We start from the raw sequence: 26,929 nt of genomic DNA on the forward strand, positions 1-26,929 counted from the left end.
AGAAGGAACAAAGCAGGCTGTTTACGAGATGGATTTTCTGATGTCTCTCAAACACTTTAAAAAGGCAGGAGAGAAGGAGGGGGGACTGGAGATGCTTGGATAGGCACAGAGAATGAATTCCACTACCCAGCAGAGCTCTCTAGTGGTCTCAAGGCTAAACAGCTCCAAACAGGTCTCATCAATGTGAGAACTAAGAATTTGTTCCTTCAGCCCATCATTTGGAACAGCTCTGCCAAAGGTGGAAAGCCATGGGGGGGATGTAATTTGTGGATGGACCCACTGGGCTGATGGAGAGACATGGCACTAACCTGGCAAGGAGTCCAGCAAAATGTCCCTGGGGCGGGGTGTCCCCACAGATGTAGAAGTAGGACACAGATCCTCTCTGCTGGGAGGTGCCCACCAGGACTCGGATGTCACACTCAATGAAGGTGGCTCTGTCCTCTTGGCAGCTGGCAGAAGAATGTGTTAGACCACAGAGAATGGCCAGAGAGGCTGCAAGACAGGAGAGGAAGAAATAACCCAAAGCAGCCTAAACACCACTGACACTGAGCACATTTTAACTCCTGAGAGGTGTCACTGCAGGAGGTGTCCCTGCCCATGGAACTAAACTAACTTTAATGTCCTTTCCAACCCAAACCATTCCAACATTTTTTGGCTCCTGATGTGCACCCAGGTCCTCTTTATCTGCATACTTTTCAAGGATAATTAGGTCTCCATGCGCCTCCTTCAGCCCCATTTGCTTTGTGAGTAAAATGTGCCCTGAGCATCCTCTGTGCCCTGAGCACCAGCATGGTCTTTGGGATCAAAGTGCTCTGTCCAGAAGGAGATGACACAAGGGATTGAATAGACACATGGACATTTCTTCTGGGAGAGCTAGAACATGGTTTACAGTTCAGGAATGTGGCACAAAACTTTGACCAAGGAGATGTGACAATTTAACATACATCATTAGCTGGAAACCCAGAAACAGTTTTTGAGGAAACTTTGACACAGATTGTAGGGCTCCTGGGGAACTGGGATCCCTTGCTTTACAGCTGAGTATGACTTGAGGTGTGGTCCAAGTCTGCCTCCACAGATAAGGTAAAAATTGTAATGGGAGCAGCTGTTTTGAGGTTTATTTAAAGAACAAGTGGTGTGAACATCTGGAAGAATTTTTTTTTTCATGGAAAGGGTTGTTCAGCCCTGGAATGCAATGCCCTGGGAGGTGGTGGACTCCCCAACCCTGGAGGTGTCCAAGGGAGGTCTGGATGTGGCACTCAGTGCTTTGGTCTGGGTGACAAGGTGGGGATCAGTCACAGGTTGGACTCAATGATCTTGGAGGTTTTTTTCCCAACGTAAGTAATTCAGTGTGAGAAAAAATTAGATTTTCTTATTCTAAATCCAGACAAAAAATGCTAGAAAAAAACTAGAGTTCAAGTCTATGAACTGTATTATGAACTGTCACTTAAGTTCAGATTCAGTTGAAGTATTTGGGTTTAGAAATTTTAGACAGGAGTCTTTCAAGCATGAAACCATGACAGACATTAAATCTGTTTCTCTCAAGGCCCTGACTTTTGGAGAATATTCATTAATCCTGACCTAACCAAATAGTTGTAATGAACTCTTAAAAAGGTCTGTGGACAGTATAACAGACTGCACTGTAACATCCAAGAGATTCCTTAAGCATCAGAAATCCAATCAATGGGAATTTATCAAGAAAGGGATTTTTTCCTATTTTCTTTTGTAAATTCCAATTTGTTCAAAAGGTGCCGTGATTTTGGGGAAATGTCATTGTTAATGAATGTCTTGTCTCCTAAGCAATCCTAAAAATGGGGGTTGAAATTGTAAAAATATGAAAGTATTCATATTTCCTGTACTAAAATATTTAGCACATTTTGCTAGAGCTTACTATTTTATATGGAGCAATTCTGAAGAGTTTATAACTCTTTAATGTTTCAGGTATTTTTGAAATATTGAAACCTATCAGTTCATCTGCTCTGAACTTCAGAGAGAGAGAGTTTACAATTCTTCTCTATTTTTTTTCCTCTGGATTTAGAATGAGAAAATAAAGTTACCCACATGCTCACAATTTTTGCAATACTTGCAAGGCTTAATCCCTTTCCTTCCGAAAATCCAGGGGCAATTTTCTTGCTTGGCATCCAAACAGAGCCAAACACAATCCCTGCCTTGAAGAGCTACATCTAAGACAAGTAATAGGCAGAGAAGCCTAAAAGAATGACAGCAAGATTTTGCTTTTGTTGTCCAAAAATTCTATCTAGTGCTACTTCAGGTATTCTATGACTACAACAAAAAACATATGTCTTTCCTGATGTTCCAAGGGCATCTTAAGCAGCACTAAATATCTGTGTTTTGACAAATAAATAGCATCCAAGAGGACCAAATGCCGCAAAGATTTTGCATTTGCAACAACCTGGAGTAGAAACAATTAATTACAGGAAGGCTTTGAGGTCTTGAAAGGAACATGGCAGAGTTTTCCTATGTGGAAAACCACTTGAACTCTATTTTGGGGTGAATGTTGGAAATCACTCACAGAATGTCAGGACTGTTTTGCTCGACATTTTGCTGCTGTCAAAGAACTTGCCTGGCTCATGAAGGTCACCAGAAGGTGTTTCCTGCACAGCCCTGAGAGCTCAGCACATGAACAGTCTGGCACTTTTGAAACAACCCCAAAATGTTGGGGAAATTGGGAGTTTCTGCTGTGCTCCAGTGTTCTCATCCCAAAGTTATCATGCCTGTAGGAACAGGAGGCCTTGTATCCTAACAATGGCTGAAATAATTTTTAACTCAAACCAGGCAAACAAAGGTAAAAACCTAAGTTTTAGAATATGGCTGCAAAGGATTGCAAAGAGATCAGAGGAAGCAAAACCCAAACAAACCCTACTTCATCTGCACACCCCGGAATCAAACTTAGAATTGCTTTCTCTCCCTCAGGTGGAAGGAGGGGAAAACCTCCCCACCCCACATTTCTGGTCCATCAGATGGAGATATCATTTTTAGAGGTGATGCTCTATTCCCATTCCTTCCTTGGGGCTCTCCAAGATCTTCCTATTTCCCTCCTCTCAGAGGTTTTAATGTCTTTATTAATTTAGGAGGAAGTCTTGGCCTTTCCCTTCCCATTCTTCCAACTATGAAACACAAATAGCCCTTGGTGTGGTTGGTGCCATTATCTCCTACCAAACAGCAGAAAAAAATATCAGCTGAAGATTTCAACACACTTTTGGCACACCCTAAAAGGATATTCTGCCTGTTCTGGGACATAATTCTTCTCCCTGCTTAATTGGTGAGTGTTCAAACCCCGGAATGAAGCTGCTTTAGGCTTTATACTCCCTATAAAGATCAAACCTGCAATCCCATTGCTGGGATGAATGCTCTCAGCTCATTACAGCTTCTCTTTGGAGATCAGACACTACAGCAGCCAAATCTCTGTGTGGTGGTAATGGCTTAGGGACTGACTTCTCCCAGCCCTGGCTTTGAGGGATACTCTGGCTTAATCCAGGATCCTGGGATGCTCAGCACAAGGGCTTTGTTCTGGGTCACTGTTTAATAACAACTGCTGGACGTGTGATGAGGCTCAAACCTGCAGGAGGCTCCAAGGGCAGCTGGGGATTGATTGAAGAACTGCCCAAGGAGTCCCAGTGCCAAAACTCACATCCCTGGTCATCCACCCCTCACAAAATGGACTCTGGAGCAGCAACATGTGCTTAGCAGGGAAGACAAAGAATTAAAAAACAAAAAGTTAATAAAAGGGAGACGAGGTAGAGACCTGTTAAGGTCATAGAGTCCAACCTTTGCCTGTGAAGAATTGCTCCCTGTGAGACATTCATTTCACAGAGACAGGTTTCAGAAGTCCCAAGAGGGGGCTTTCAAGCATCTATTCCACTGCCTGATAGATCTCCCTGTCAGAACATTCCAGCCATGTAATTAATATGCTTTATTTCCCCCTCTTAGCTTCATTTCTAGGTTTGAAAGGTAGAAGGGACCATTTGGATCCTTTGGTTTGATCTCCACAATAAACATCAGAGGCCCTGGTTTATACTGAGGTCCCAATTGCCACAATACCACAACAGACCCTCTTCATATCTTCTGCATCTGCTCATACAAATCCCCAAATTTCTCTGGTTCTAGTCCCCACTGTCCTGGCTCAGTGCACCTCCTTGTTAGAACCAAAACTCATTCCTCTCTCTCCTCTTGCCCCATTTAAGAGCTCCATTGAACTGCACATCCTTTTAAACCAGTCTCACTTCTAGTCTCTAATCTAAATCCTCCTCCCCAAGCATCCACATTTACCAGTGCAGTCTGGTTAATGGCAGGTCCAGAACCCTCCAACAAAGTTCCCAAATCTGCTACATCAAAAGCTCAAAGTCAGACCTGTTATTCCAATCATGCTGATGCAATCAGGAAAATCAGGCTCAGCCTTTACCCTGATGCATCCTCTTATCAGTTCACCTTCTTTCAAAGGTGCATTCCTTATCTTCACCTTAATGTAAAACATAAAATCTAAGGGACTGACTTAAGCATTTACCCTAATATCATCTTAGAGGAATAATCAGTTATTTTCTCAGCTGTCTCAAGCTTCCTGCCAGTTTTCTCATCTTTCACAGGACCACAGCTCAGTCCCACAAACATTACCCACACGTTCTGTAAATTTAACCTGAGCTGAAAAAAATCCTCAACTGCATTTTTGCTCATGCAATGGCAAAGAAGCAAGAACCAGAGAAGGGGACAACTTTCATGATCACAGAATAATTTTGGTTGGAAAAGCCCTCTAAGACTGAGCCCAAACATTCTCCTAGCAGTGCAAAACCCACCACTAAATCATGTCCCAAAGTGGCACATCTACATGGCTTTTGAACCCTTCCAGGCATGGTGATCAAGCCAGTTATAACTTTAAAGACTCATGGGTTAATTTGGGCATTTTTCTTTTGGTTTTGTTTTTCCTTGAAGGCAGTGGGGTTTTGTTAATTTTATTTAATTTTGTTAATTTTTTTTTAAGCTTTAAGGCTGAAAATCAAATTTTAGCTCTGTTCTGAATTGATTTTTCTGCACCTTGCAAAAGGCAACAGTTTTTATAAAAGAGTCTGGTCCTGCATTCCCATTCCTTGTGCTCTGGGTTGGGCACATCCCAGTTACATTCCCAGCTCTTGCCAGTGATCAAACCAAAACCTCGCTGCAACCCTGCTCAGCACCAGCTCCGAAGGAAAGCCCCATGAGGAAGGCTTATGGATAGATCCTGCTGAGCCTGGCAATTCCTCATCTCTTAGAAAACCTCCTGCTCAAAGGGAAAGAAGGAAAGAAGTCACATTTCCTACCTGCAGAGCCTTGCCCTGTGGACTGGATCACATGAGAGAGCCACATGGACCGGCTGGGGATTCCCACGTGGACATCTCTAATCCCAGGCAAGCCAGACACAACATGACCCAGCCCTGAGAGCCAGGGCAGCCATTGCCACCTGGCATCCCACAGTGCCAGAGGAGAGGGGGTTCTGCTTCACAGCCCTCAGTAACAGAAGAAATGCAGCTTAAACTCTTCACATCAGCCAGTTCAGCGAGTGGAACAGGGAAAGGTCAGACAGAAATCCAACTGGGACACAACACTGAGGGGCTCTGAAGCACCACAGACCTCCCCTTCCCATTCCTTCACAGTTCTGGAGTCTCTTTGCCACCTCTCCCACATGGACAAGGCAGTGCAAGAAAGGTCTGAGCACTGGATGTGCCAGCACCAAGTGGCAAAATTCCCCAGGCAAACAGCACGATGCAAACCATGAGGTGAGACTGGAGTTACTGCACTTAAACCACCCTAAACGTGGTGAGGGGCAGGGTTAAAACCTTAAATATAAAATAAAAAAGTCCTTAAATATTTACCATTAGGTGGAAGAGTATCTGGAAAGCATCTTGCTCTGTATACAGATTTACCCATGCCAGATGTAGATGTGTACAAGCTGAATACAAGTGTCTCAGGGAGCACAAAGAGCCTGTCAAACACAGATTTGAGCAGCCTGCAACAGGATTTTTATTATTTAAGAAAAGAAAAAATATATATATTTGTTTGTAAATATTTAATTAACAAATATTTTGCAACTAGACTGGTAAAACTGGCAAGGCTGCAAAACCCGGGGCAGGAGAGAGAGGGAAAGGCAAGGCTTCCTTTGCATTTCCTCTCCAGACACACAACCAGCCATCAGCATTCACTTGCTGACATCTAGTGACAGGAACAAGCATCGTGGTCCTGCCAGCAAAATCGCTTTTCTCAGGATCCCTCTGCCACCAACCACTCAGGGAGTTCTGAACACAGTTTGGATCATTGTGATTAAATGTTAGCGTGCTATTCTCCCTGCAACAGCCAGGGTGCCCGGCTTTGTGCTTTATTTTTCCAATGCTCCAGCAGTTTTTTCTACTTAAAATAACAAGTAGTTTTGGGGACTGTGCCTGGGCATTCTTTAAACAAAGAAAATTGAGCTCTTTATGCCCTCCTGTCTCTTTTTGAGTGCTTTTGTTTGGGTTTTAAAGCTCTTTTTCTTTCTCCCTTCCATCTTTTTTAGTATCCCTCATGGCACTGGGGTTGGAACTAGAGGACCTTTAAGGTTCCTTTAGCCAAAATCTTTCTGGGATTCTATGAAAGGAACCCTTCAAAATGACAGGAGTAAATTTAGAATTTGGGAATAAGTGATGCTGAAGAGAACACCTGGAGGCCTCTTGTCCCAACCCTTGCTCAAAAGAATGATAAATTTCACATTGGGATGGTTTTTGGCAAATAATTTATTCAACTTCATCTTTGGAGGATTGATATTCCACACACCTGTGAACAAACCCCTGTGAATTTACCCTGATGGACACTCTAACTTGCCACCTTTCTTTCACATCCACAAAGAATAAGAGGTCATGGATCTCTGGTCACCTGGATACTGGATGTCTGGACAGCCTCAGAACAGCAAATATTTCTGCAGACCTCCAGATGGTCTCCAACTTCAGAGCTGTGAAAGAGCTGAAATGTTAAGCTTCTGAGTGCTGGAATTCCTGAATCACAGCACCATTCACGTTGGAAAAGATCTCCAAGATTGCAGAATCCAAGCTTTGACTTCTCCTCATCTTGTCACCCAGACCAGAGCACTGAGTGCCACATCCAATAATTCCTTGGACAACTCCAGGGATGGGACTCCACCAAGGAGTGAAACACCAAGGTGAATACTCCATGTTTAGAATTTGGAGAGTGGTACATGGCTCAGAGCTGAGACTTAAAAGCCTTAAATTCTGCCTTTTGCAGATCTGACACGCCTAATTCTGAGCCTTCAGTAGGAAGAGGATGGAATGTATCTTGTCCCAGGAAATGTTGATTTTGAAGAGTTAGCTCCAAAATTTAGGCAGGGTTATTTCTCTCAAAGAGACACATGGAGATCATCACCTCTCACCAGTTAAGGAAGATGCTCTGGTCACAATGGATGATCCCATCCTCCTCTCAAGGAAGTCAAATCCTCATCTCCAGCTTCCCAAAGGTATGAACTGGCCATGGTCTGTCATTTGTTCACCCTTCTAGTCATTCACCTTTTTCCTTCTACACCTTTACCCCACTGAGGCCATCCCACCACATAACCAAAACACAAAATGTGTGTGGCCACAGAATCAAAGAATTGTTAAAGTTGGAAAAGACCTTTAAGATAATCATTTCCAACCATCATCTCACCAACACTATGTTCACCACTAAACCATGTCCTCAAGTGCCACATCCACATGTTTTTATAACACTTTCAGGAGTGATGGCTCCACCACTTCCTTGGGCATTGTCTTCCAAAGCTTGAAAACATTTTATGTGAAAAAAAATTTCTAATATCTAACCTGAAACTTTCCTGGTGCAACTTGAGACCGTTTCCTCAAAAAAAAAGGCATTTAAGGGAGCTTAATTCATTAAGATGGTCATGATGGCTAAGAGGTGCTTGGGTACCCAACCCTGCCAGCCAAATGCATGTTTCACATTTCCCAAAGAATAACTGCTGTTATTAGGAAATGTTGATGCCATGCAAGTGTGGCTACAGGGACATGGTGGATCTAGTCCAACGTCCATGACCACGGACACAAAAACTCACCCTGACACCAACTGTCCTCAGACTGAGTTCAAAAAACAGAAGTCATAGATTCATGGAATCATTGCGGTTGGAAAAGGCCTCCAAGACCACCAAGTCCAAACTTTCTCAGTGCTATGTTAATTCCTTTTCTCTCTCCAGGGCTGCACCTTGTTCCCCTGGGATGAGATACACTAGGACTCCCCATTTTGGGTCAAATTTTAGGGGATTTTTTTAATCACAATGACAGTTTCTGAGTTTTAACTGACCTCGTAGGCGTGGGGCAAGGCAGCTCAGCTCAGTCACTGTCATGTTGTCCAGGAGCTCACAGCTGGTGCCACAGACTGTGACCAAAGTCTTTCCTGGGGAAAACCCAGTTCCACGCAGGTAAACTTGTCCTCCATTCAGGCCACCTCAGAAAAGAACAGAAAATGGGATTTAAGACAGAGCCTGAAAGCTAGCTCTCAACAAAAATATTGTTTTAATTCATAATTTTTGCTTTCATGACAATAAGCCCACGTCACTGCAATGCCTCACACAAAACCCTGTGGAGGAACTGCAGCAACCCTCCATGACTTACCCCAGTTGTGACGTGCAGCTGTCACTGTCAGATGAGAAGTGAACATCAGGCTGGAGGAAGCCCATCCCCTGGGAATATCCAGGCCCAGCACAAGGTACTGGCCCACAGGGAGCAGAGAAGCTGTGCACTGCAGTGTGGAATGACTGATGGTGACGTTGCTGCAAGGAAGATCTCCAATAAACACCTGGATAATGTCCATCTCTGTGACCTGTGATACTGTCAAATTTAAAAGGAGACCAGAGGAAACAAGTGAAAGGAAAGCCGGGGTAAATTCCTCACTGTAACTTATTGTTCCAAGGTAATAGGAGTGTCCATCTACTTTCAGACTCAGAGCCTTTGTGCCTTTCCCTGGAGGCACCGTGCACTGGATGAGCACACAGGTGATGTTGAGAATGAGGCAAGGCTGATGGTCTATGAGGACTGAAGTCGTCCTCTTTCCCTTCAGAGCCAACCCAGCCAAGCTGAGCAGGCCTCCCCCATTGGTGCTGAAATCCCGTGGGTAAAACTGGTACACCCAAGGCAGGATGGTGAGGAGGCTGGATGTCCCTCTGAAACAAGCACGGCCACTTTTCCTGCTGGATATGGAGATGCTGTGCTCCCCTGGGGCCAGGCAGGCTGTCTGGCACTTGATGATGGTCTCATTCCAAAAAGCCACCTTGCAGGCAGTGCTGTTATCCACATGTACCACGGGGCTGTCACCCTGCCATGCCAACCTCTGTCCTTTGATTGTCATGTGGGTGAATGTCCCGTTGGTCTTCCAGGTTACCAGATGCACCAGGGGGGTCCAGTGCTCCTGAAGGTGGAGAGTACAGCCCCCAAGGCACACACTGTGGACCCCATTGACAACCACAGTGACCCTGAGAGCCCGAGATGCCTCAGCCAGCCACTGAGGGTGCAAAGGGTGGGCTCCTGGAAGGACAACACAGCTGATGGAGTCATTATCAGACTTCTGGATCTCACAGGAATAATTATTCTCCAGGCTGACCTGTACCAAATTCCTCCTGGATTTCAAAGCAATACCAGATATAGTGAGCAACATCCCACCACAGATTGATCCTTGTGATGGGAATATAGAGGTTATCTGAGGAGTTATTGTGAGCGCCTGCTGCCTTGCTGTCACTTGAGCATATCCCAGATGCCTCTGGATGACCTGGATGGGGAAGATCCCAGGTTCCAGGCTGTTCAGGGGCAAAGAGCACTGATAAGACATTGCAGAGGGGTTGCCCCGTTGAAACTGAAGTTGGCATTCAGTGTGTCCAAGCTTAGCCACAGATCCAGTGATGTTTATCCCCTGAATGCCCAAGAGCAGTCTGCCATCTGTGATTTCTGTTTCAACAGCAGTAACGAGGGGAGTCAAAGCTCTTTGGTAGTTAAAGGTGATGGTTCTATTTGCAAAGAGAGCTTGTTGAAATGACCCACTGCTGATGGCTACATTTACTCTGACAGAGATGTCACGTGAATCTTCATTAGACAAATTAACAGCTGGAGGAGTCAGGCACCAAATTGTCTCTTCTTCCAGGTGAGTAACTGTACAGGTTTGATTGTCCATTGACACAGAAACCAGGGCAGGATTTTGGCTAAAGCCCACCCCAGAGATTGTGAGCAGTGTTCCACCTAGGAGCAAAGCAAAATAAGGAAGAAGGGAATTATATGCAGAAGAGGAATTAATCACCACCTCTGAACCATCTCAAACCATGATCTTTAAGGTCCCTTCCAACACAAACCTTTTATGATAAAGCTGATAAGCATGACAGGAGGAAAAGAAGAAATAAAATCCTCTTTTCTTTTTGACAAGACAGCTGGAGACAATAGCAGCCATATATCAGGATAATCCTACATGGACAAGAGGCTAAGGTAACAAGTATCCAGGGACCTTTGTGGCAGTAAATTACTGTAGAAAGCCACCACAGAAATGGAGAAAGCTGCTGTGAAAGACCCCTGAGAGTAAACAGAGGCTGAACTCTTCATGGCATGGGACTGTCCCTGCAGGTGGGTGGGGAGGTAGTTTGTTCCTGATGCCCACAGGGAAGAAGAATGCAACTGTGAATATTTTCAAACTCAGTGTCAGATTTCATAGAATCTCAGAATTATTTGGGTTGTAAGGGGCCTTAAAGACCACCTCCTTCCAACTCCCTGCCATGGGCAGGGACACCTCCCACTATCCCAGGTTGCTCCAAACTCCATCTAACCTGGCCCTGAACACTTCCAGGGATGGGGCAGCCACAGCTTCTCTGGGCCCCCTGTGCCAGGGCTGCACCACCCTCACAGGGAAGAGCCCACCCAAAGGCTCTGTCCATGCCCCTTTTGTTTGAAGTAGTGGAACTCCCAGTGCCCTGCCTTGCTTCAACCTCTTTATCCATTAAGGCCATTCTCTTCCTTTTCCCATGATCTAGCTGAAAAAATAAGTTGGTTTATGATGAGGTTTCTTTTTACATGAGCCCAAATCCTTAGCCCAGACGTACACACAAGTGTTAGAGACAACAAAAGATTACAGGTAAGGGGGAAGGGACTGGTGCTTTTTGCAGCAAAGAGGTTTTTAGTCAGCTTAAGCCATTCATAAAACCACAACCAAAGAGTTAATCAGTTCTTATTTAATTTTCAGTTTACCCTGAAATATAAAAGAGGTAAAAGTTTTATTATTTTTTGTAGTATGGCTTAATCTTCAAAACTGATAGGATTTGCTCTCCAAGCTCTATGCACTCTCTCATCTTTCAAGGCTTGAGCACTTCACAAACTATTGAACTAATCATGTACCACAAAGCCTCTGAATTTTTGTGTCTTTAAATGTGTTGTGAGCCTGGGAGAGCAGTCTGTGGAGGACCTGAGGTTGTAGCACAAGAATTTCTCTGTCTTCCATAAAAGCATTTCTAAAGGCTCATGTAAAATTCACTACAGGGATTCAACTCTCCTCCACTACCAGCCAAATGACAAAATAAATCAGCCACCCCAAATCTGCTTTTGAAGATTTAAAGTAAAACTTTTCTTTTTAATTCAGCAATGTTCAGCTCAGACACTCACTTAAATTATTTCCAATGTCTAAAAGCTTAGAATGGGATTAATAAATATTTCCCTTTTGATTAAAATTAACATTGAAAAGGGGCTTTTCTATTTTGTCTTTTCAACATAACAAAAATGAACATCCCTTTTGGGATCTGTTCAAATTATTGTTTGCTTCAAACCACAATGGTACTCTGCTTTCCACCTAATTTTCACATGGAAAACCTTGAAAGATGGGGGCAAAATGACTGAAAGTAACAGCACAGATGAGCCAGGTGTGGGTGTGCTGTGTTTTCCCAATGGGAACATGCAAGGATACATGAGCAAACACTTGAGGAAATCAAATTCAAAGCACAGGGAGCCCTGAGCCAGCCAACCAGACAGAGGGATGCTCACTACAATCCCACATTTCCACACAGCTGCTGTCTGCCTGTTGATGCCTGCATAATAAAGGGTCACAGATCCAAACCCCCCTCATTTAAACGGATGTGAAATGGGATGCACTTTCCATTCCTGCAGGAAAACTGTGCCCTTGTAATCCCTTTAACCTCCATAAGTGGCTGCTGATGTACCAATGCTGTTTACCCAGAATGGAGCCACAACAGGGCTGGATGCTGAAGATCTCAGAGAGGTACTGGATAAATGGCTCAACCCTGCAAAACACAACCAACACAGAAAGGATTTGGGGCAGTTAGGGCTATTCTTTTATTTTTCCTTCCTGTTCCAGGGCTTTTCTTTCTTATAACTTCCAGAAAGCCAAGCCCCCACCTGGCACATCCCCTTTGTTTGATGCCACAGTGACAAGACCACCCAACACCCCAAATTTTTCCATTTGGTTTAGAAACAGAGAATGGTTTGGGTTGGAAGGCACCTTAAAGATTATCTCATTCCAGCCTTCCCCATCCCTGGGAAGGGGAACATTTGAGCTAAATCTATCACAGACACTCTCATATCAATTGGCACCTTGTGGGCCAAATTTAGTCCAAGTGAATTGCCCATCAAAGGAAGCAAGAATAAGGATTTTTATTGGCAAGCAGACCCCACTGTAGCTATGCCCAACAGAAGTGCATTGAAAAGGCATCACAGCTCCCCTCTCTCCTCACACCCTCCCATCAGAGAGTGGAGTAAATTGAACAAGAGGAAACCCAGTCATAAGATGCTGAAGCCCACCCAGAAAAAATTACAGCTCTCTTTTTGTCCCATTTGCATCTATTTTTTATCTTCACTCTGCTTTCTAAAACATCCCCCCCCCTAAAAAGACATTTTAGAGAAGGGATCTTCCCAATCCTACAAAATCCAGGCCACCAGAGCTCAGAGTCCTCTCCTGGGATGACCCATCTCCTTCCAATCTATCCCTGGAGATGAAGTGATGGTGCTGCTATCAGACTCCAGTACCAGGTGGGATGAATCCCTGTGTGCCATCCCACCAACCACAATTTTTCTCCTTCTGAGGTTCATTAACATTACAAGCAGCTTAAGTTGGTTTGTGAGCAATAGAAACACCTCATTTCTCCCCAGTACCATCATTTCAGGACCACTCCTGGCAGCTGCCATGGCTGAGGAACAAAACTGTGTTGCTTTTGAATACATTTCTATATCCCAATTTCAGGTCAGCTTTCCCCACATTTTAGCTCGTTTATATTACATTTACCTAGGCATGAACTTGAAGAGTCACCTTAGGAAATGGAAATATCATCATTTAAAAATTCTCCAAACAAAGCATTTTTGTATTGTTCAAACTAGCTTTTGTTTTTCTGATGAAAAGTGTTTCTTTTCTTCTGCTGTTTTCCTACAGCAGGATTTATCTGCATTTGACCTGAATCTAGGAATACCTTTGATTGCCTGAATATGCATTTTTCATCAAATCAACTGTTTTTTCCTAAAATGTTTCTCTCCTGCCTCCTACTGATCCAAGAGAAGTTAATTGACTAGCATTAGCAATTTGCTGACTCGGGGTCCACAGATAAATAAATGCCTTGATAATTATTCATCATTTCATACCACACTGTAGAATTCACCTTTAGGTACATAATTAGTGAAAAACTCAAATCTTCCTTTTCAGATTAACCCTACAAAACAAAAATAAGATGGAGAATGAAATTTCTGAGCAAGATACACACCTGCTTGAACTGACAGCAATGCCATTGATGAGGACAGAAATATGGTACCACCCTGCAGGCAGGGCTGGAAGGGTCACATTAACCCCACGCTCTGTCTGTGCCTGGATCTGTGGCCATGAGTCCCCAATTTGGACCTTGACATCTGAGCCCTGGTAGTTGGCAAACTGGGATATTCCAATGTGAAGCTCCTCACCTCCTGCAGAGAAAGGAAGGGAATTTTTCAGTGTTTCTGGCAATGGTTATTTTAGCACATGTGACCATTGCCTGAGGAAGAGCAGAGTCCCATCATGACAGAGTAGGTCCAGCCCTGCCCATCAGCCCAAACCCTGCGGAGGTTCTGTATCCTACTCAATCCCTCCTGCATAAGGTCACCAGCTATCAGGGTTGTCTTGAGACATCAGCACAGTGAACTTGGTCATGACCACCAAGAGCCACTCTCAGCAACACTCAGGATAGGATTCATGTCCCCCTTACCATAAATGTCTGTCCTGTAAATATCTGAACCTGATAAAAACCAAATATAGAGTTTTTTTAAAGCTCTGGAGCTAAGGGGTTCTGGGATTTATGTTTTTTTTTTAATTCCTGATTGTTGTATTGCACTTGGTAAACTATCTAGAGCCTGTTTTTCAGAATTATGGAGTCATGTAATAGTAATAGTAATTTTTGTTTTACCTTCCACAGTAAAACAAAAATTTCCTTGGATACCTAAAGTCAGATGTGCTTGTCATGGTTTCACCCCAGATGGCATCTCAGCCCCACACATCTGCTCACTCCCTCCCCTGCAGTGGGATGGGGGAGAGAATTGGAAGCATAAAAGGAGAAAACTTGTGGGTGGAGATAAAAACAGTTTGATGGGTAGAGCTAAAGTTATGTGTGCAAAGGAAAATGAGGACTTCATTCTCTGCTTCCCATGGGCAGGCAGGGGTTCAGCCATCTCAGCAGGGCTCCATCACAGGGAATGGTGACTGGGGAAGACAAAACAGCATCACTCTGTCTCCCTCTTCCTCCTTTAACTTTATAAAATGAACATGGGCAACATGGTCTGGATAATCCCTTGGGTGTGTTGGGATCAGCTATCCTGGCTGTGTCCCCTCCCAAATCCATGCCCACCCCCAGCCCATTCACTGGTGGGGTGAGGAACAGAAAAGTCCCTGATTCTGTGTAAGCCCTGCTCAGCAATAACAAAACATCCCTGGTTATCCACACCATTTTCAGCATGAACCCAAAACACAGCCCCACATGAAAACATTTTAACTCAATTCCAGGGAAAACCAGCTCTGCTTCAAAACACCTGATTTTCAGTAATCATGACTCTCTCTCCTATTTAAGCTGCTTGTGTCAAACTGTGTTCAGATGATAGAGGATAATTTATTAGTGCACAGTGCACTAACAGGAAAGGACAAAGCCAGGAGACAAGGGATTTTCATAACTTAAATTTCATCTGAAATAGCTTAAAAAAATAAGGTGGCATCAATCAGTCCAAATAAAGGCATTTTCACTGATAGCTCTATTTGTGGTCAGTAAAAAGAGACTTTATGCCATCATTCATTCTATTGCAAGACACACAAAAGAGCTGTAACAAATCCCACCACAGAACCATCTATTTATCTTCAATGGCCATGCAAAACATCTAAGCACTGAGCACAGGGATGTTTTTAGGAGGTGAATATCATCCTCCTGTCTCCCCTGAAAGGATGAAGGAGGGAGGAAGGAGCAGAAGAGCCTGTACAAAGATTCCTTCAACTACTTGCTCCTCTAAGCAGGTCTTGGGGCTGGTACTTTTCAATTCTGCATTCACAAAGACTCAAATAAAGTTTGAAAGCCTGAGAAGTTGAATATGTTAATAACATGAACTCGTTGGACTCTTGGTCAATTGTCAGCTTAATCCCAGATGCCTGGAAGGCATCAGTGTAATTTATTTATTCTTTTTATTATATAGAAGGAAAATTATATTAAAAGAGGAAGCCGTGGAAGTTCTGAATAGCAGATTGAACTCAGCCCCACCACAGCTCATGAGACACTGTAACATTAAGGAATTCTTTGCACCTTAGCTGCCCGCGGCTACAAAAACCTCCCCTTGGTGCTGTGGTATCTGAATAATATTCAGATGATAAAGGACGTTTTCTCTTATTTATGCATTCTGGAGCAATAGAAAATGACAAGGGCATTTGGGGAAAAATGAACAGAAATGCTGGGAGTGCACAAGGAATTTTGGCACAGGCAGTCACCTAGCCCTGTTCATCCCCAACAAGTCCAACTGGATTTGGGAGCTGCACGTAGCTTTAAGGTGTTCACTGGAGAGGTTGCAAAAATAGAGAAAAAAGTCAGATTAATATATTCTTGGAGGAATGGGAATGGGATAGATAAGAAAACAGGAATATTTCTGTCTTCCTCCCATCTCCTTCCCCACTGTGTCAGATACCAAATAACTGTTGTCAGTTTGCCATGCAGAAATGTGCTAAGCTTTCCTAAAAGGCTTGTTTATAAGTGGATATCATTCACTATTTATGCTTTCTATTCCCTACACACAGCCAAAATCCTGGGGGGAAAAAATAAGGGAAATGCGGGGAACAAAAACCCAAAAAACCCAAACAACCCCACATAGAGACTTTCAAAAGACAGGAATGGCAAACACTCAGTGAGATCTAATTCGGATTTTGCCCCCATGAAGTCTGTGAGTTCTATGTTCCTATTCTAAAGTAACACATCACAAGGTCAAAAAGGAAGGGACAGTTTGGCTTGGAAATGAGAACTAAGAAAAAGAAATGTTGCCTATCCCCTGCTTTCAGTAACCCAAAATGCATATGATGCTCTTCATGGTCAGATCCTGGGGATCCTGGAGAAGGACACTCTCCAGAGCTCATTTCTCCTGCCATAGATGAATCTGTTACTAAGAAATACAGAGTCATGGAATACCCTGAGTTGGAAGGGACCCACAAGGATCATCAAAGTTCAGCTCCCATCCCTGTACAGGACAGTCCTGAGAGCCCTACCCTGTACCTGAGAGTTGTACAAACATTAGTTGAGCTCTGGCAGCCTTGGGGCTGTGACCATTCCCTGGGTAGCTTGTTTAGTGCCCAGCTACCCTCTGAGTGAAAAACCATTTCCTCATACCCAGCCTAAACCTTTCCTGTCACAGCTTCATGCCATTCCATTGGTCCCCATCACTGCATGAATGGATGGGATCGTTTCAGAGCAGAGTTAGAGAAACCTGACATAAAAGCAGGACTGTCCTGAACCTGACATCCTGTGGACATCATCCATACCATAGGGCAAGCAACTCATTACCTCATATATGTTAGTAAAAACCAATAAAAAAACAACCACAACTGACCAGGACTAGGAGGAAATACAGGAACTAAAATTTACAAGAAAACACACAAAAAAGTGTTCAATCAAGCTTTATAGATTTATAAATTCCCTCTGCCCCACCACCATCAGCACTAACAATCCTTCTCCAGAAGATGCCCAATACACATCAGCATTTTCACCTGCTATGCCACTTCTGTTCCTGCTCAGGGATACAAGTGCAGGGTTTAAGGAAGCATCATACTGGAATAAGTTGGTTACTGTTGTTGACTTGTTCCCAAAAATCAGTGTCACGTGGACAGCAGCATCCTCTGCCCCCTAGGGAGAGAAAGAAAATGTTAAAGATAAGACTGAAAAAAAAATTTTTTCCTGATTCTCCCATACAAAAGTCAGGCATATGGCACTGATGAAACTTTCACATACAACATACTCTACTTAAATATTTACAGTTATGTTGACTTTAAAGAGCATCTATGGAGATTTAGAAACCTTAAAACAACCCCAGACTGTGCAGATTTAGATTTGCTACATCCATACAAGTACATTAAACTAGTAAATAGTTTAAAACTGCATTGTTAGTCCCAGACTAACTATGCAGTTTTTAATTTGCAAAATTAGAGCTCCTCTTACTAAATTGAAGAACTTGCTTTTTTCACTGGTTCTCATAAATCTCCTATTAATCCATTTTTAACTAATCTGGTCTAATCTGTAGAGTCCACAGTAAACTGGCCCACAGACAAGACTTGGCTGAGGTGCTGCTCTTTGCCCTTTCCAAGTATAGCTCAGGCCTGGAAAACACAGGAAGTCACATTGGCTTCTGACTGCTCCCCAAAGTGTGTTTCTTACCCGAGAAGGAACTTTACATTGAATTCTTGTTGAATTTCTGCCCTCCTCCAAAATTGGGCAAGGCTGGGATCCAAACAACACTGCATTTACCCCTTCCAGATTGGTCCCCCTGAGAGTCACTCTGAGTCCTCCTAAAACAAACAATTATTCCAGGATATTCAATATGTAGGATATTTTAATATACAAAGAATTCTTTGTTTAGAGATGACTTCAAAAGTCTCTTAGCTCAGCTGATGATGATCTGTTCCACTTTGCTGTGCCTGGCTCCCTCTTTTGCACCAGAGATCCTTCTTGCCTTACTGGAATTTGAATTATTTGAATTCTACTCCACAATACAGGACGACTGGGGTTTTTTTCTTGGTTTATTTTTTAATGACATACTTATTTAAACCAGCAAGCCCTGGCCTGTGATCTCCCCCTTAGCCAGATCCCCAGCCCAAGAACGAAATAAGGAAGGAAGGAAGAAGCACTAAGAATGGAAAATGAGCTTAACGCAGCAGGTGCTCTCACAGTTCAAACAGCTGCCAAGCTCCCTGCTGTCAGAAAAGCCTGTAGCATGTGTCTAGGAAACTTGGGATAGAAAGGGGACTTGGCAGGGCTGGAGACTTGGATTTGTGAGGGAAGTCACGGAGGGATTTGTTCTGTGGAGCACCGAGCAAGTTCAGCTCTCCTCCGTGCCAGACTGAGCCGCTCCAATCCCAGGCAGGATCACGCCCGACACAAGTCAGGCTTGTACTTGATCTCTCTTCAGCATCCCCTTCCAAAGAGCCAAGGTGCCCCTTTGCTTTTCCAGGTGATTAGAGGATTCAGGCATGTTTCAAAGAGAAACAGGAAAGAGAACAGGAGTGGGCATTAATGGCAATTCTAAGCTGGAGTTTGTGCTTTGATGCGATTCAGAGAAACTTTAAAAAAAGTAAAGGAAATGTTGCTTGAAACTTAGAGCTTTTTCTCTAGTTCTCAGCACTGCAGAGTTTTAGGATTATGGCTAAACAGACTGCTCAGACAGGCACTAATTAAGGCAGTGTTTATTTGTATTTATTAGCATGGTTATATCGTAAACCTACTGAGCTTTTATCCCTCTTTTCACACATGATGTAAGCAAAGTAAAGTTAAAGTAATTATATATTAATGAAAAATTCCCTTGCACACTTTCCTGAAATTACCTATTCCTGCTAATTCTTTAAACCACCAGAGAATTATAGAAGTTTAGTCTTGATTTCCTATGGCTGGCAGCAAATCCAGGCCAACTAGAGCAATCAGATACATTAACAGCAAGCTCCTGCTATTCACTGGAACGTGGGAGTATCTTTAGAAAAGCATTCCATGCTTCTAGAGTTAGGTCATGGGGATCTCCCAGCATGGCACCACTGAGACCAGGGATATTTTGACAAGAGGGAGCTGAAGCAGAAAAATACAAGGTGCTTCATTGCCTTCCCGACCTGTAACATTAAATTTGCAGAGTCAGAAAGAACAAGAAGTGAAAACTGAACCCACTTGCAAATGCAAGGGCTGTCAGATAAGGAGCTTCAGATTTAGAGTTCAGAATCCACTAGTGTAAAGACTGATGCTGTTAAGTTTTGATATCTACATTATATCTATATGCATTGAAATACTGCCTGTGTGCACTTTGCAATGAGATTGAAGAGAAGTATTTGAAATGGGAGAAATTAAAAACACAGATGGAAGCTGTAATTCTTTCCAATTATAAGCATTCCAGGCACATGTAATGTAAGATAGCATTATTCTTGCTTTCTTTTTAATGAGTGACAGATCACTGTAATTGGGAGGAGTGGATTTGCCAGCAAAGAAAAGGAGAAGCAAAGCCCAAGCACTAAAATTTGCCATAGCTGGGTTGTTTGAGAGTAGTTTGGAGGTGTTTGGGTTTTCTATGAATTAAAAGTGATTCTTAAACTTTGTGTGCCATGATCCTCTCATTAGGTGAAAAAAAAATTATAGTAAAAGAGTTAGAATAGTTTTCTTTCCATGCAACCCAAAAAAAAAAGAAAAAAGGAACAACTCAAAAAAATCAGAAAAATAATACAAACCACCCCCTCTTCCGCCCAGAAAAACAAACAGAAAAGAAACAAACAAAAAATCCCCAAACCAAAAGCACAGTGAAAGCTGGCCATAACTTCTAGCTGAGGAACCCTGTTATCCCAAGTCCATCCCATGCTTGCCCATGGATAGTTTTAGTTTTACAGACCAGCATTCCTTTTCTTTGGCTGCTCCAAAGAGGCCAAGCATGGCCCAGTCAGATCTCCAAGCCATGTCTGAGCTGCTCTGAGGCCAGTGCTGCTCGCAGTGGTGACTGTCACCATGATCCCCAAAAATAATGAGATTTATAGAGAAATGACTGGGTAATTTTACTATCAGAGCAGACCTGGTTCGTGCTGTTTCTGCTGCATTCCTTGCTGCTTGAAAACAAAGGATAGTCTGAGACTGTCCTTCCCTGCACAGCCCGGGTATATCAAGGGTGTTTGCCACATTTTTCATTGGGTTGAGATGACACTTTCCTCTCAAAAAAAAAAAAAAAAAAATCTTTCCAGCTCTTGTCTTCAGGTATGGAATTTATCACTCTTTATTTCCTCTTCTATTTCAAGGAGAGAAGGTATAATGGGAAGGGAAGGAGATTCAGTTTAGCTTTAATTTCTCTAAGTTCCTTAGCTTTGTACCAAAACACGAGTTTCCAATTTTATTCCTCAGAACATGAATTAACCAGAGTTCAGCCATTCCACAGTCACAGAATCTTAGGATCATTTAGTTTGAAAAAAACCCCTAAAATCAATAAGTCCAGCCAGTAACCCAGGACTGCCAGGCCCACCACTAACCCACATCCCCAAGTGACACAAGATCTACCCACCTTTCAAATCCCTCTAGGGATGGTGACTCCACCAATGCCCTGGGCAACCGGTTCCAGTGGTTGGCAACCATTCCAGTGAAGAAATTTTCCCTAATACCCACTTTAATTAGCCAGATTAATTCAAATACTACAAAGCTACATATCAAATGGATATGGAAGGATGAGTGTGAAGCACTAATGATTTGCTGAAATGAATACATGTGCACTTGAAAATATAATTCCCAAACAAATCCACCCAGGAAACTGGTTGCCTGCACAAAGAGCCAAAGAGATTCTGTCAGTCTTTAGGTCATTTTTGACTGTGCTTTGGGGAACACACAGTGCATCCAGCCATAAATTTTCTTCTTCATCAGGTGAAAATCTTGGCAGTACAGAAGAACCAAAACATACCGTGCCAAGGAAGAAGCAGGAAGCAGCTCCCTTGGGGGGTTCACACCTACCAATCTCTGAAGTCGAAGGAGGTTCAACAGCTCCCAGTGTTGGCTGGACTGTGAGGAAGATCCCTTGTCCTGTGGTGCCACCAAGAGCAAAGCCATGAGGTGCCACCAGCAGTGTCACCGGGTAGGTCCCGACTGGCAGCCTTGGCACCTGGCAAACCACTTGGGTTTGATTCAGAGATGAGATGTGGCAGCTCCTCCTGTCCACCTCCACCTGCAGGGCCAGCTGCTCCTCACCAAAGCCAGCTCCCCTGAGAACCACTGTGGCCTGGGACCCCTCACCTGAGGGAATATCATCAAAGTGACTCATGAATTTTGGGCTAGCAATGTCCAGAATTTAAATTCAGCCAATAGTTTAAAGTTTCTAACAGCTTCAACAGGATATCCTAAAAACTACACCACTAGTTATATCTCATTGTTCCACATAACAGCAATTCCTGCCTGTCCCTGTCCAGCTGTTACACTTTTCCTTAAATTTTTATTAAAAATAACTTGAACCAAGAGCTGTCTTTGCTTTAGGCATGAAACCTGACATTATTTCTCTCCCCTTTATGCCTCTACCATAGGATCACAGAGTAGTTAAGGCTGGAAAAGACCTCTGAGATCACCTCTGTGTTCACCACTAAACCACGTCTCCAAATGTCACATCCACAAGCCTTCCTGGGGGGTGACTCCACCCCTGCCCTGAGCAGCCTGTTCCAGAGCCTGGCAACCCATTCCATGAGGAAATTTTTCCTGATAACTATTCTAAACTTCTCCTAATGCACGTCAAGGCCATTTCCTATCATCCCATTTCTTCACCCCCTAGAAGAAGAGACCAAGCCCCACCTGGCTGCACCCTCCTATCAAGGAGTTGTGGAGAGTGAGAAGATCACCCTGAACCTCCTCTTCTCCAGGCTGAGCCTCCCCAGTTGCTCGTCCTCAGACCTGTGCCCCTTCCCAGCTCCACTGCCCTTCTCAGAACAAACTTGTACACTCAGCATGTTTGGAACTGGAGCTGATCTGAAGTGACCCATAAAAGAGCAGTTTCCATAAAATTAAACTTTACAAAAGGATACACGTGTACATGAAATCACCAGCACCTGGCAGAATCTTTTTCACAGAATTTTGGCCACTGTGTTCAGGCCAAATTTACCTGATGAATACTCAACATCTCTGACCATGGGTGTCAATTCCTGGCTGAACTGGAAAGAACACGAGCCAGAACAGTTTGCAAGGACATCATTCACCATCACCACCACCTGCAGACAGACCAAAGGGTAATCTTAAAGTTGGTCAGGGAACAGAGGTGTTTTCTACAGCCACAACTGGCTGATGGATGCTGATAGCCACCCTGAGCTACTGAGAGCACTCAGTGCTAGAAGAGAGCACAAACAGAGAGCTCGTCACCCTGCTGCAGTCCCACTGCAAATTTAAATAGCAGACTGCTAGGGCTCATCCAAGGCACAGCTTTGGATGCTGCATCTCCAGCCTACCTCCCACCATCCTGGGACACACACCTCCTCAAACTCCTACTCTTACAGTCACCCATTGAAGACTTCCCCCAGTTCTTCCCACTTTGCCTCAGGAATAAATTTATAATGCTTAAAGCACCATGGAAGACTAATTAAAATGAAACCCACAATGCGTCTTCTCAGCATGCAGCCCTCAATTTTATTTTTTGTCCCTTGTTAAAGATGAAGGAAAAACATCTGGGCTGTGGCCTTGCCTATCTAAAAGAGATATCAAGAAATATCCCTCCTGAGATCTTGATATTTTGGAAGAGTCAAGTGACAAAGGATAGAGCATAAAAGAGCCCCTCTTTATCCCTCTCCAGGTGTTAAGGGTGTGTCTGCAAAAAGCAAAGCATCTGTCCCAAAGAAATGCAAGGAGCACAGAGTTACAAAATAGTCTGCTTAGACACAGACACAATAATTAGAGGGACACTTTTACATTGCCAGAATAAAGCTTCAAAAACTACCAGAAAATCTGTTTGCTGCTGCTGGTCTTGTTTCACTTGGGCTGTTTGAGGGTTTGTGCAGCACGAAAGGAAAAGATGTCAGAGGTGGCTGAGTCACTGGAAGAAGAGCAATTCCCATGGCTCATGAAAAAGGCAAGATGACTTGGCCCCAGATGTTGCCCAGCTGGGCTTGGAGCACATCCAGAATCACCCTGTTATGGCCACAGTGCCTGTGAGTCTGCTGGAAACAAAGCCAGCCATAGCCACTCTTCTGCAACCTCTGAGAGCAGAGCTGGGAACACATTTGTCCATCCAGCAGACTGGAATGACTCCTCCTTCAGCCTGAAGCTCTCCTATCTCTCTCTTCTCTCCTGGGGAATTGAGATCCAGAGAGGTTCAGGACTTGCCTAACTCACAGATGAGTATCCCAGCCTCCTTTACTTTGCCCATCAGTGTCACAGAGTGTTGCAGGTGAATTGTGTAATTCCCAGTTTGGTGTCCAACATCACAGGACCCACCAAGGGTGGGAGTTCAGAGATTTTCATCCCTTGGTCACTGCTTCCAAAAATAAAGATATTATCTTCCATCACCCATGATCACCATTCTCCCTACCTGCAACAGCTCTTGGAGGAAAGTCCTGCTCCACACACCAGGCAGCAAAATATGAGAAATTTATGGCAAAGAACATCAGATTCCTGAAAGGATTCATTGGCAGAAAAGGTACACAAATACCTGTGAGACTCCTGGAGCTACACAAGCCTGCTGAATCAGTGACAAGTGAGAGAGCACATCAACTCACCTGTGTTTGGTTATGGGGGGTGGCAAGCATGTCCCCAAATATTGGTCCAATAAACACTCCCCCATCATAAACCACACGAGTAGAAACAGTTGGCTTCAGGCCAGTGAGGTTTTCAGCAGAGACCTGGCAAAGATCAAGGAATTCAAGTTTCTCATCCTTTTCTGTCCTGTGATTTTAAATTAAAACAGAATTTTACAAGCAATAACTCCTGGAAACTTCTCACCCTTCTTCCATGAATCATATCTGTACCTCTAAATCTTCATTACTCAAGGTTTCACAACACCTCCCTGTTCCCACCTTCACCTTGCAGTCAAAGAGATGACAAAGAAGTTCAGGAATCAGCTTGGTAAATAAACTTATAATACCCAATAATAAAATTTGGATTTAGGCATGACAATATCTTCTCAAAGACATGACTTTAGGTGAAACAAGGGCCTGTGCAAGAGCTGAAGATGCAGCTCAAACTTTTTTCACCCTCCAGGCCAACATCCTGGGCACTGGAATTTGTTGAAAATTACATCACACCTTTAGCAACTGAATATCCAAGAAATATGTTTCCTTTTGAGGTGGGAAGCATCTCAGTCTGAGTCCTTACTCAAAAAGACCTTTCTGCTTGAAGCAAAACTATCAGGACAAATCTTGGGATGGGAGAATATAAAGTGTACCTTCACCTGAGAACCAGATATGAAACCAGACAAAACAGTTCTCAGAAAAACCCTCTTGTCAAATAAATGATGCCACAAATCTGTGATGAGCTTCAGTTATTGTACTGAAACATTAATGTAGATATAATTAATAAAGATTTCATGACAGTACACCACTCCCTTCGCTGTGCAGAAATCACACTGAAGTCTCCTGGTTTTGAATCACAGACTCCATACAATGTCTTCTCCTAAAACTGTGGGGGTTTTTTAATAATTTAATCTGGAATTTGCTTAAGGTACTGTTCCAAATAGGAAGATTGCCTAAATTTCCACAGTGTCTTCATAAAACCAACCATTGTGAGAGAGAATCAGCCAAGACCAAAGACATCAAATGGGGATCAAAGTGGGGATTAGTAAAAGAAATTACTGTACACTGATAACATTGGGCAAGTCCCCAGCTGTTTTTTCCCAAGTCAGTGTCCAGACACTTTCATAGCACGAGCTGGAGTCTCTGGTCACGGTGAAGTCACTGGTGTTGAAGAAGGGAGCTGTAAAATTGTCCACATTGTCCTGCAAAAGCCTGCGGAGCTGGTGGGCAGAGATGTGCACTGAAACACCTGCAAAAGATGTTAGGGAGCAGTGGACATCTCCATTCCAGGAGAGCACATCTGCCTGCTCCTAGGAAAGGAAGGGGTTTCATTATGAGTGCAAGGCTCTCATGGTTCAAACATCTGCAGCTGCCAAAAGAGTGACATTTATTGCATCCTAAACACCAAAAAATCATAGAATTATATAATAGAATCATGGAAGGATTTGGGCTGGAAAGGACTTTAAAGGTCATCTAATCCCAGCAATGAGCCCTACACCAAGTTGCTTAAAGCCCCATCCAGCCTGATCTCAAATGTTTCCATGGATGGGGCATCCACCACCTCTCTGGGCAACCCCTGCTGCTGTTTACCCAACCTAATCTTAAAAATTTCTTCCTAATGTATAATCTGAAGATCATACACACTATTTAATAAAAACCAACCTAGCCTTGAGCACACCCAGGGACAGGGCAGCCAAAACTTCTCTGCCAATAAATTCTTCCCTTGGCTCCCTGCTCAGGAAACCCAGGCCCTGACCTGCATCCTCCCTTACCTGGTATCACTGTGTTGGCCAAGTGGATGTGGAAGGTTCCTCCAAGAGGTGGGGATGACTTCTGCAGCCTCTGGATGGTGAGGCTGACTCTCACATCCTCCGTGGACACGTTCAGGTGCCCATATTCCTTAGAGCCCTCCCCAAGCAGTGCACCTCTGTGGGAAAGAGAGAGGGGGTCACAGGAAGGCATCAGCAGTGGAGACCCTCACCAGGACACCCCCAAGTCAACCAACAGCTCAGGGACACCTACTGGAACAACACCCCTGAAGGATTTAAGGGGAAGATGCCCTGACCTCAAACAAACCTGGATATTCCCAAGTTCTAATTTATCACTCTCTACAGCTCCCTGAAAGGTGGCTGTGCTCAGGTGGGGTTGGTCTCTTTCTGCAGGCAGCAACTGACAGAACCAGAGGGCACAGACTTCAGCTGAGCCAAAGGAAATACAGGTAGGATATTAGGAAAAAGTTTTTTACAGAAAGGGTGATAAAGTACTGGAATGGTCTGCCCAGGTAGGTTGGTGGAGTCACCATCCCTGGATGTGTTTAAGAGAAATTGGATGTGGCATTTGGTGCCATGGTTTAGTTGAGCTGTTAGGGCTGGGTTGGACCCGATGATCTTGAAGGTCTCTTCCAACCCAGTGATTCTGTGAATTCTGGCCATGCACACAGCAGAAAATTCTGGAAAACAGCCTTTTTAAATTTATGATAGAAAAAAATAATTTATACACCATCAAGCACCAGGTGCAAACCAGTGGTATTTAGAAAAACCACTACTGGCGTTTCTAAAGAACCAGCTCAGTGCTGTCTGGACAGTGTCTGCCACAGCAAAGCCAAAAATATTTCCTGCTAAACACTGTGATCTGCTCGAGCCCATGAAAATCTCAAGTCCCCGGAATTAAAGTGAGGTTTCATATTGTACAATTATTTAGGTTGGAAAAGACCCCTAACATTGAGGTCCCTCACTAAACCATGTCCCCAGACACCACATCTGTCTTGGAGTCATTCATGTTCACAAAAGTCCAATTTCTAAAAGATAAAATGCTGTTCTCCTTCACCACTAAAATTCTCTTGTTTCAAAGGAAAAGGAGCCTCTCTGTGGGACAACGATGCCACCGTGTGTTAAATGTCTGGATAACAAGTTAAGTGTCTGGCTTCCGCAGAGCAAATTTCCACAAAACAAAACCAAAAGGATCACTGAGCCCTTTG

General features: G+C 43.7%; 1 protein-coding gene across 1 annotated transcript in view; it reads right to left on the reverse strand.

Annotated features, from left to right (window-relative positions):
- The window catches only part of PKHD1 (PKHD1 ciliary IPT domain containing fibrocystin/polyductin), a 281,842-nt gene that overhangs the window by 231,390 nt on the left and 23,523 nt on the right, over positions 1-26,929 (reverse strand). Inside the window, exons 23-34 of the mRNA XM_050971903.1 lie at positions 25,725-25,879; positions 25,017-25,201; positions 23,941-24,063; positions 22,338-22,443; positions 21,206-21,484; positions 17,906-18,036; positions 17,242-17,377; positions 13,751-13,946; positions 12,216-12,283; positions 8,634-10,247; positions 8,323-8,466; positions 309-492 (exon numbers count right to left, since the gene is read on the reverse strand). Of these exons, the coding sequence (XP_050827860.1) occupies positions 309-492; positions 8,323-8,466; positions 8,634-10,247; positions 12,216-12,283; positions 13,751-13,946; positions 17,242-17,377; positions 17,906-18,036; positions 21,206-21,484; positions 22,338-22,443; positions 23,941-24,063; positions 25,017-25,201; positions 25,725-25,879 (3,321 nt within the window). The remainder of the gene's footprint in view (positions 1-308; positions 493-8,322; positions 8,467-8,633; positions 10,248-12,215; positions 12,284-13,750; positions 13,947-17,241; positions 17,378-17,905; positions 18,037-21,205; positions 21,485-22,337; positions 22,444-23,940; positions 24,064-25,016; positions 25,202-25,724; positions 25,880-26,929) is intronic.

The sequence above is a fragment of the Serinus canaria genome, chromosome 3 (genome assembly GCF_022539315.1).
Source record: "Serinus canaria isolate serCan28SL12 chromosome 3, serCan2020, whole genome shotgun sequence".
Lineage (NCBI taxonomy): Eukaryota > Metazoa > Chordata > Aves > Passeriformes > Fringillidae > Serinus > Serinus canaria.